The 10,500-nt window shown below is 40.9% G+C and overlaps 1 protein-coding gene across 2 annotated transcripts; it reads left to right on the plus strand.

The window, feature by feature from the left end:
• Positions 1-1,148: 1,148 nt before the first annotated feature.
• Ctla4 (cytotoxic T-lymphocyte associated protein 4) lies at positions 1,149-6,333 on the plus strand. 2 transcript variants are annotated; one of them, XM_010638254.2, is made up of 4 exons: positions 1,149-1,308; positions 3,852-4,199; positions 4,621-4,730; positions 6,031-6,333. In XM_010638254.2, exons 1-4 carry the CDS (start codon positions 1,200-1,202, stop codon positions 6,133-6,135), a joined length of 672 nt encoding a protein of 223 aa, XP_010636556.1. In that variant the 5' UTR covers positions 1,149-1,199; the 3' UTR covers positions 6,136-6,333. The 2 variants fall into 2 exon arrangements, with proteins under 2 accessions (XP_010636556.1, XP_010636557.1); XM_010638255.2 differs by lacking the exon at positions 4,621-4,730.
• Positions 6,334-10,500: the final 4,167 nt, after the last annotated feature.

The following is a 10,500-nucleotide window of genomic DNA, read 5'->3' on the forward strand; positions in this document are numbered from 1 at the left end:
TGCCAGGGGACCCTTAGGCATTCACTAGGCTTTTGTCTTCCTAAGTGCACACAATTCCTAGCAGGTTACGGGTTCCCTACAAATGTTACATTCATCATGGAAATGTATGAAAACTGCCTAGATTTAAGGGTGGTGGGAGTCTTTGATGTTTAGTTTTCTATGCTATGTATTATAAATATTTGATATATTTTGATTCCAAATATTTAATATAAAGTAATATATTCTAAATTCTTAATATTCTGTATAATTTAGAATTCTAATTAATAGCACTTATTGGTGAGCATTTGTGCTGTCTACAGCTTTTAGAAATCTAAGAACTCTGATCATACTTATTCTTAGGTTTTGGATTTTATGCTTAAAAATATTCTTATTAGAAAAAAATCTATCCACTTATGGAAGTTTTAATATCTTGGGTAAATTTTGGTTGACTTTTTCTGGATCTTCTCCAACTCAGTTTTGTTCTTGTTAAGGCTTTCAAGAGCATGTGCATTCTTTTTGGATCTGCAAAAAGAGGCAGTTTTTCCTGCCTCTTTTTTGGTTTATTTTTTGTGATTTTGGCATTTTCTGTGGACATAATGCTAAGTGCAGTTAGATGAAATAATCTCTTGACCATGAAGCATACCAAGGGGCCCTTAGAAAGATGATTTTTATCGGTGGAGTGTGGAGTTCTTTTTAATGATATCCATGGACAAAAATCTGTTATCGGCTCAAGCGTTCAGAGGGCTGATAGCTGAGCTGTATAGTGAATGTTGATGAAATGAACTAAGTGGCAAAAGATACCTAGATGATAGAATAAAACTGGGATGTAGGGAGACCCCTGCACTCCAGGAAATTCTCTAAGTCTCCACTTAGTTATCCAGATCCTCAAAGTTAACACAAAGCTTCAGTTTCAAATTGAGTACGTTTTTCCATCCATGGATTGGCTTGTTTGTTCAGTTTTACTTTGAGTGTTTGAGGTTCTCTTTTCGACGTAACAGTTTAAACCCACGACTTCCTTTCTCGTAAAACCAAAACAAAAAGGCTTTCTACTCAGGTGCCCTCTATGTGTGCTCATGTGTAGTACATATCTGGGATCAAAGGTGACTATGTGTCTATATAAAGTCCTTGAATCTGTGTGGGTTCAAACACATTTCAAAGGTTCAGGATCCTGAAACGTTTCGCTCTGCTTCCTGAAGACCCAACTTGGCTCCCATAAAGCCATGGTTTGCCTTGTGCTCTGGGGGCACCAGGCTTGGCCGAAGCTGCTTCCCATGACCTGGCCCTGCTCTGCCCTTTTTTCTCTTCTCTTCCTGCCTGCCTTCTCTAAAGGTAAGTGGAATCTTGGAACATGAAGGCAGAGGAAGTGTTTCTCTCACCTGCATTTCATTTCTTTCAGCAAATCAAAGGCAGTGATTTCTAGTAAAGCCAGACATTCAAGGTAAGCCTCCAGTCCCCTGGCTTGGATGGCTCTGTATTCTAAGGCAAGCAGGGGACAGCTAACAGCACCGAATGAGCAGAGGTAGAGCTTGTAATAGAGTGTCAGATTTTTAGCAGGGGCTTAGTGAACGTATGGGAGTGCTAGGAGAGAGACATGAGCAATTTCAGACATATCTATAGCATTTTGGAAGAAAACTTTGTAAAAAATTATTTAAGCAGGAAAAGACATTGTGCAGTCCTGAATATGTTTGAGCTTGCTAGTAGTGTAAGCCCAAGATTTCCCTCTTTAAAAAACTGATTTAATCAAATTATGGAATTCTTTTCTATACAATTCAAGGCTTTGAGGTGTGCTCATTCATTAATTCTGTAAACTAGTTGGCTAACTTGTTTAAAATCTCAGCAAGTCATGGGAAGAATGCCTCCTTTAGTCCATTCAAAGTTTTAAGCTCCTCTTCTTAATCATATAAACTAGTTAGCCAATTATTTTAAAAATGAAAGAGTTGGAAAGGAAGGAAGACTAGAAAAGAAATAAAGAAAGGAAATCATCAGTGTGTATAGCATAAGACTTACATGCAGATTTTGGATGCAGACCCTCAGTTTTCAAATGAAATAAAGCTCTATATAGCCTGATACCAGATTCATTTCATGCCTTAAAATGATGAGTACTCCCACTGAATTTCAATCTTATTCCTCTTCTGAGTTAGAAAAGCATGTGTTTTATATGAAGTATGTGCTCAAAAGATATTTGATTTAGTTTTTGCTGGAGAAGTATTTATATACATTTTCTATTTTATGTACTTTGAACATGAAAATGTTAGTACCTTTAGAAGTATTCCAGTTTCTTCCTTAGGACTTTATCTCAACCAGTAAATAGGATCTTCTCATGGTGGATACTGAAAAATTGAGTGTGAGCAGATTAGTGGTGATAAAGCGTGAGCTCACCTGGGGTGGAGGACAGTAACCTTGGTCTTCCTTAAACTTAGAGTCAACACAATAAAGAAGATTGAGCACACTTTTGGGCAGGAAACCACTGCTCACTCCCAGGAGTTTGGGAGACACAGGTAAAAGAGAGGGTAGTCTGATTAGCACACACAAATTTTTAATAAGGCAGAGCTTGCTTTAGCACCACAGTGGAGGGCTGGGGATTTAGCTCAGTGGTTCTCTGCTTGCCTTGCAAGCAAAAGATCCTGAGTTTGAGCCCCAGTACTAGGAAAAAAAATTTTATATGTATAATAAAACATCACAGTGGATTTACTACAGGGCAAAGGATGCTAAGAGGGCATCTGTATGATAGGAAGAGTTGAAGGTTGAGAAAGACTATTGTCTCACTAGCCAGAGCTCCTGGAGTAACCATGGCAATGACTCCTGCCTTATGTTCTCTTTTGAGGACAGCTGTTGTCCAGTACAGGCAGGAACTACTGTTTCCAGTATTGGATGATTAATTTGAGGTAGGATAGGTGTCTTGGAAACTAAATAATGGACCTGAGACATTGAATGCTAGTTATCACATTTGTTTTTACAATCAGGGCATCACTTTCAAGATTCAGAGAGGGATGATGTTAGTTACAAAAAGATCACTTGCGATAAAGCTGCTAAATTTTAGATGATTTAAGACTCTGCATGGAGAGCCGGCTTCCCTTATCTTGTAGAAGCCAGAGGGAAAAGAAAGCCAAAGAAGCAAGACAGCATTCGAGTGAAGGAGAGAGGGAGGAAGGAAGAGGTGGTGGGGATGGCAGGGGAAGCCCAAAAGCGAACAGCAGGGTTGCCTCAGCCCAGAGAGGAAACGACCAGGTGCCCTTGGTTCTGTGGCTTCCCCATTTATGAGCATCTGCCACTCTACAACAATAGTGTCAGGGGAGGGGTGGCAGGGCTGTGCTACTCCTGGGTGACAGAGGTGCAGGGTCAGTTAGGCAAGGAGGCAGAAGCTTTTGAGGTATGGGTTGAGATATTAGGCAAGACACTGTACTCAAACTCGCGAATTTCCCCTACTACTCATTACAGTACCTGAATGACACAGTTTTATTACAACTGCATAATACCAGAGTTGGTAGGCACTTTGATATCACGTGATCAAAACCCTTTTCCTTCATGTGGGAAAAACGAGGGGAAGAGCAGTTTGCTAAATGATCCATTTCATGATAGAGCCACATCTTTTACTTGTCACATCCATGTGTTTCCTGCCTTAAATGTCTTTAAGAAACTGTTTCTCAGTAAGGAAACAATCTTAGGGAGAGTAACTGGCAGACAGTGAGAGATGTAGAAGGCTCTAGGATGGGTAAAGAGGGAAGGAAAATGGTGGATTTGCTGGAGGGGGAACTTTTAGGGCTGGGAGGTGAGGCCGGAGGATTCATCTGAGATAAACATTCCTGGGCCAGAAGTGCTGCCTGGGCCTGGCATGGATGTGCACTGAGTTTCCTCTTGCTTTTCCATGCCAGCAATGCACGTGGCCCAGCCTGCAGTGGTGCTGGCCAGCAGCCGGGGTGTTGCCAGCTTTGAGTGTGAGTATGGTTCTTCACACAATGCCAATGAGGTCCGGGTGACCGTGTTGCGGCAGACAGCCAACCAGACCACTGAAGTCTGTGCGGCGACCTACCCCGTGGAGAGGGGGCTGTCTTTCCTAGAAGACTCTGCCTGCACTGGTGCCTCCAGCGGGAGCAAAATGAACCTCACCATCCAAGGATTGCGGGCCGTGGACAGCGGGCTCTACATCTGCAAAGTGGAACTCATGTACCCACCGCCATACTTCGTGGGCATGGGCAACGGGACCCAGATTTATGTCATTGGTGAGCAAGGCCATTTCACTAAGCTGACACCTTTTGTGTCACAGTCTTCTTTGTATGAAAATAAATGTGTCCCTTTATTTTAGATCACTCATTTGTAGGACTGTGGAAAGGCTCCTTCAGAGTTCTCTATCATGGAGTAGCCTTGCTTTATGGGCAGTGACATAAATAACTCTGATTACAAAAGAAAAGGAGTTGGGGAAGGTGTTTATTTCTGTGACAACCACATGAAGTTTGCCTTGTGCCTTTAATATGACACTCTAGGGTGGTTGTCTTAAAAAGCCACGCTTTTCCTGGATGACCAATGAGACTTAGGGCTGGGCAGCAAGGTCTGGAAGCTCTATGTTGTTTTCTCACTGATGCGGGAAGTGGACCCTAATGTTGAAACCAGTCTCAGGGAGGCTTTGTTATGTTTCCTTTGCAGATCCAGAACCATGCCCAGATTCTGACTTCCTCCTCTGGGTCCTTGCATCAGTCAGTTCAGGGCTGTTTTTTTACAGCTTCCTCATCACAGCTGTTTCTTTGAGCAAAATGGTGAGTGGTGCCAAAAGGGTGCCAAGTTTGGTGGGGAGGTACTCAGTCATTTAGTTCCCCGTGTCCAAGTTAATTTTGGGCAATGAAGCTATCCATAAAGAGGAGGAAGGACAGTGGCAAAGAACACACTAGCACCCTGAACACTGGCCTTTGGGGTTTCAGGATGACTAATATGGGCATTAACATGTTTGACATTGAATGTTTGTGTGCTTCTGAACAGTGTTTCAGTTTGAGTAACTGTTTGAACAACACGGGGCAGCTGTTTTGTTTTGCACCTTCATGACAACTATATTTAAGATCATTATTCAAAATACAAGATTGGTTGGGCCAAATGTTGCTAGTAAGGACCATTGGGATGGACTTTTATTCTCCTCGTAAATGTTCCTCTCCTTCGTGTGAAAATCATCTCTTGGGGCCACCCTATGCCTTCCATGTCTAAACTGTAGCTTTCCAGGGGCTCCCTGTCCCTATTTTGCAGTCTTTTTGATGGAGACACCTTTCTTTCAGCCCAGTAATGAAAGTCCCATTTTCATCTACTATAATAGTTGGTGATAAAAGAGAAAGAGGTATGAAATCAGGCCTCCTAACAATCCCTGTAAGCACCCTGTGCCTCTATCACAAACTACTCTCTCCTTTCTTCTCCTTTCTCACCTTTCTTATCCCCTTTCTCCTCCTCCTCCTCCTCCTTCTTCTCCCCCTCCACTTCTGTTTTGCTCTTTCTCTCTCTTCTCACTCACATACACGTACGCCTCCCTAAACCAGTCAGGTTTTGAATTGAAAGAGCCTATTCTCAACTCACAGTGATACTGGGTAGCTGCATTGCTGTGTGTTCTTCCTACCTCATTTTGCTATAGATGGCCACACAGACTAACAGACTAGACCTCAGTTTACTGAGGTAGTAAAGATTGGTAGCTAATGCAGACAGAAAAGTGGTGATTAAAAACATGTGAAGAACGGAGACAATGATAACTAAGATTGATTCCTATTAAGCTTCTTCCTCCACAGACGAGAGCTGGTCAATTTTGGTGGTATTCTGGGTGATATGTTTTCTCAAAGTCTCTTTCTTCTGTCTTCCAGTCAGGGAAAATGGTTACTATTTTACATCCAAATCACTGAATTACTTATCTACAATGAATTTTAATAGTAGAATCAAAAAAATCTCCTGGAGTCCATAATTCTGTATGCTGTGAACACATATTTTCTGTGGGGTAGGGACCCAATATTTGCTGAATCTAATTAGGGCTAGATGTAGCTTTTGTACTCTTTGTTAGTAATTACTGTTTCTTATTATATTTGGCAGCTAAAGAAAAGAAGCCCTCTTACAACAGGGGTCTATGTGAAAATGCCCCCAACAGAGCCCGAATGTGAAAAGCAATTCCAGCCTTATTTTATTCCTATCCATTGAGAAGCCATTGTGAAGAGGAAAGAGCATATTTCAAATTTCTAAGAGCTGAGGCAATTCTAACTCTTTTTTTACTCTCCAGTTATTTTGTTTGTTTGTGTATTTGGGGGGAATTCACCTCTCTTTAATATAAACTGGGAGCAGAACTCAAATTAAGCACATTACAATTTAAAGCAGAGGAGCAGGAAAGTGGAATGACAGTGTTTCTGCCACATGAAATCCAATTTTAGTAAAAGCATCATTTGGGAGCAACAGAAGGAGGCAGCATTAGGAGACAGTGTCAGGAAATAAGTCTGGGAATGACATAGTCCAAAGAAAGGGAAGGGAGTGGGGAGAGGACTACTGTACACACCTTATATTTACCTGTGAGATGTCTATAGCTGAAATGATCTTTTATACTTTATGCTGTATTATTTTTCTTATCATATGTATAATTATACAAAGATTTAAAAAGTATTCACCTGGCTATGTTTTAGTCAGTGATTCCAAACGTTGTATTGTACCAATATGCATTTTAAATAGTATTATGCACGGGAGTCGCATGTTCTTCTGTGTGTTTGCTGAGGATTTGAATATAAACACTATATAACAGTGTTTTCCCACCACAGCTTGCAGGGAAGGTTAGTGGATGAGCTCAGGACACTAATATGCCAGGGAGAATGCAAGGTCCCCTCCTGACTGGTTTGGAAATGGGATGAGTTTGTACCAGTACTCAGTTGTTCCGAACTGGTGTTGACATGAGCTTTGGGACTATAAGAAAGCTCCTTTTAGTGATCTGCAAGGAAGCTGAAGCTGGGTATCTTTGGTAACTTGACAGAACACTGCTGTCAAGACGATGAATGATTCACTTCAGGAGATCTGTAGGGATGACTTTCCAGAAGCTCCAGTCCCACGGGCTAAATTCCCTATACACACGGCTAATGCCACAGACAGAAGACAGCAGCGGGTGCCAGAATGGAGTGCATATAGTTTTCAAAAAATGAACACTGTTTGTGTTTTTTAACTCGATATTTTCTATGAAAATGAAAACAAATGTATAATATTTTAAATTAAATAAAAATCTTTGATAGTTTTTTTTCTGAAGTTGTCTGTATCATACTTGAATTTTAATGTTTGATCTTGGGTTTGATTGATTTATTCAGCAGTTTGTGGAGTCCGGAGAAGCACAAAAGGGCAAATGGTGCTTTGTGAGCCAGTTATGTACCAGCCCATTACTTTCACACTCTTTTTGTAGGGAATTCATCCGCTTACCTTTTGATTTCTTCTACTTGAGATGTAATGTGGGTTAACATAGGCACAGTGATCCTTTAAAAAAATCCCCCGGTTTAGTTTTCAATACAAGTTCTTCACCTTGTCTTTCTTACCCACAGCTTTTTCAGCTTGTCTCACACAGATTACAGTTGCCATGGCAACACTAGTGTCAGCAATGCCCCTTGCAGCCATTTTGATTTGTCTTCATGGTAAATGGAGCTTTGTTATGTGCTTTACAAATGGACTATATTGCAAATGTTTTTGTAAATTGATGTTAACTGGAAAGACCGAGGCTTGGCCCACTGAGGTCTTTCTGATTCCTGGTAACAAATGTGTGGCCTCAGAACTTAAGATTTCTCATTCTTGACCCTCACGTCCTTGTTGCATTGCGCCATGATTCTCAGTGTGGTCATGGACCATCTGTAACTGAATACACTGGATTCTTTATTAAAACACTGATTCAAGTGCTTACTCCTAGATGCACTGATTCACTTTCTTTTGCTGGTGTGCTCAGAACTTTGCACTTCGGAGAAATTCTCTGTTGTTTCTTATTACCCACTAAGTTTTGAGCATTATTCCTTAGGCAGGTTTCTCTATCTCTATCTCCATCCCTGTGCCTTTCAATTTCGCTCTCTTTTCTCTTTCTTCTTTCTCTCCATAGCTGTCCTTCTTGATCAGTTTTGCCTTTCCTTCCTTTTCTCCTTCTTTTCTTCCTCCCTCCCTCCCTCTCTTCCCATCTCATCCCCCCCTCTTTCTCATCAAGTCCTAATAAACAAATGTGATAGTACCTTAGTAGTACACATTTCACAAAGGTTTCTTAAATAAAAATGAGCAGATCTTTCAAAACAGAGCTATAATTATTACTTCAAAAGAGTCCCTACTATGTGTTTCTTCTCCTTTTTTTTTTTTTTTTTTTTTTTTTTGTACCAGGGATCAAACTTGGGACCTTGTGCTTTTGAGGCAGGCAGTGGCATCACCGAGCTAAATCTCTGGCCCGAGTCCCTACTATGTGGAAGATTATGCTTTTTTGCTCTCAGCATTTGTTTGGTAGCCATTTGAAACATACAGTGTGGAGGCCCAGTGAACAGCACGATATCATTTCTAATACTCCAGATATCTTTAGAGAGATCGTTCTGTTCCATAGTTGGTGGTAGATCTGAATGACAGAGAGAGCCCTATGAGGTCCCCCACAAGTACCTTTCAGACTATTAGATAATGGGCTATTTTACATAAGCTTAATATCTCCTCCACTATTACCTGAAATGCTATCATTTGTTACTTAGGGTAAGCATTTCCCTTTGATCTAAGTTTTGTAAAAATAAAATACTCCTTAACTCAAAGTTTTCCCTAGAACAGAGAATTCAACAAAAAAGATTGTGAACTAGTGTTTCACTGAAAAATAAGAATATAACTATGATGGTGGCACCACATGAAAGTTTTTCCCAATCCTCACTTTGTTTATGACAGCAGAGTTGTTGCCTGCAATTCTTCAAGAGGTGCATTCCTCCAAATTAGAGGACCAACTCTCTTGTGGCATTCCAGACTTCATTATCATTGTTATCTCTATGAACAGGGCCTAAAGAGAAGCCCAGAGACTCCATACTTCTAAATAGAGCTTGGTCTGCCATGCAGGGGAACCTGGGCCATAACCCTTTTCCCTGGAGCCACTTATCCCAGACATGAATGTGGATGGCAGGGGAGCAGGATAGAGCTACAGGGGCTGTAGGTCACCTTCTCTTATGTACCCCAACACAGGCCTCTGCTCATCTCTCTTCTTCCAACATTCCTGCCACTTCCCATTTCCCTATTTTTTCACCTCCCAGTGTCTTATTCCACTCTTCTCATATCCATCAAGACTGATCTCAACTTTTGTCTCCTCCATCAGATTTTCTGACACTTTCAGCCTACATGGATTTCTCTTATTTCACAGCTATCCTTGGTTTCATCAAAAGTGTGCATGTCTTTTCTGCCTTGTTTGACTGAGAACACCTCCAAAACATAGTTCATCACAACTTTAGGTGTATAGTAGGTATCCAAATAAATGGGCTAAAGAGCTAAGAGTCTATGGGTCTATGGGAAGGTCAACTGTCTTCGATGTGGCACTTGTGTTTTCTTAGGAGGCTTCAGCTTAATATCTTTCCCACTTAATTAGCAGACCCTGTGTAGGTCAATTCACCTAGAATGTCAGCTCCAGCTGGCTACACTAACCCACACACTACTTCTTTCTCAAAATATACTTCCAGTCTTGTGTTTTGTGTATGTGTGTGATTTCATTTTTATTCACTCTCTTTTGAACTATCGGTTACTGCTAAAACTGAGTATATTTTCCCATCCAGGATGAGCTTTCTTCTCTATTCGCTGTTGATACACATGTATTTTAATTCAGTGGGGACTCGACTTGCAAAATAATGATGTCTCTTGTTAATTGGAGCAAAGCAATTGAGCTGTTTAAGAATTTCTAAATTCAAATTATTATTTCAGGAGGTCCCAAAGAACTGGGAAAATGGCTCTTTCTGTAAAATTAGTTTTCCTATCACCTTACTTCTCCATCACACTTGGTTAGTAATAACTTTGTCTCCTTAGAGACCTTGCTTTACTGTACACATTTTTTCATGTTTCAGGTCAATTTTCCTCTGTTATATCCAGAACTATGTTGCCTCTTATTGATGGAGAGGGAGGAAAATTTCTTCCTTTCCTCTTTTATATTTTACTAGTTATATGCTCAATTAAAGTTGATTGGTAGGTTTCCCAGATTCAGCCAAAAACTCTGCAAGAAACAAAACACAAAATGTGCTCATGTGCTTGGTATTTGGTGCTGACTCTCTGTCATTAAGAAAGTTTATGCTTCTAAAGCAACAGGAACAAAAAGTGTGCTGGAAACCCTTCATCAGAAGTCTCTGGGAAAGAACAGTTTGCATCTGTCACTCCTGTTCCAGCTGTGACAAAATCCCTAGTGTCTGTCTACTCCTGGGCACACTGGGATGGATGATCTGACACTGAGAGTTAATGGGTCATGCATGGGAGGCAGCTTTTTACCTTCTAAGCATTTTTAAGGAAGTAAATCCACCCTGGTGTATATGATAAGGAGTCTGACGTTCAGACCCTTCTTGGCAATCT

This window comes from Fukomys damarensis, unplaced genomic scaffold (assembly GCF_012274545.1).
Source record: "Fukomys damarensis isolate Sample0158 unplaced genomic scaffold, DMR_v1.0_HiC HiC_scaffold_16, whole genome shotgun sequence".
Lineage (NCBI taxonomy): Eukaryota > Metazoa > Chordata > Mammalia > Rodentia > Bathyergidae > Fukomys > Fukomys damarensis.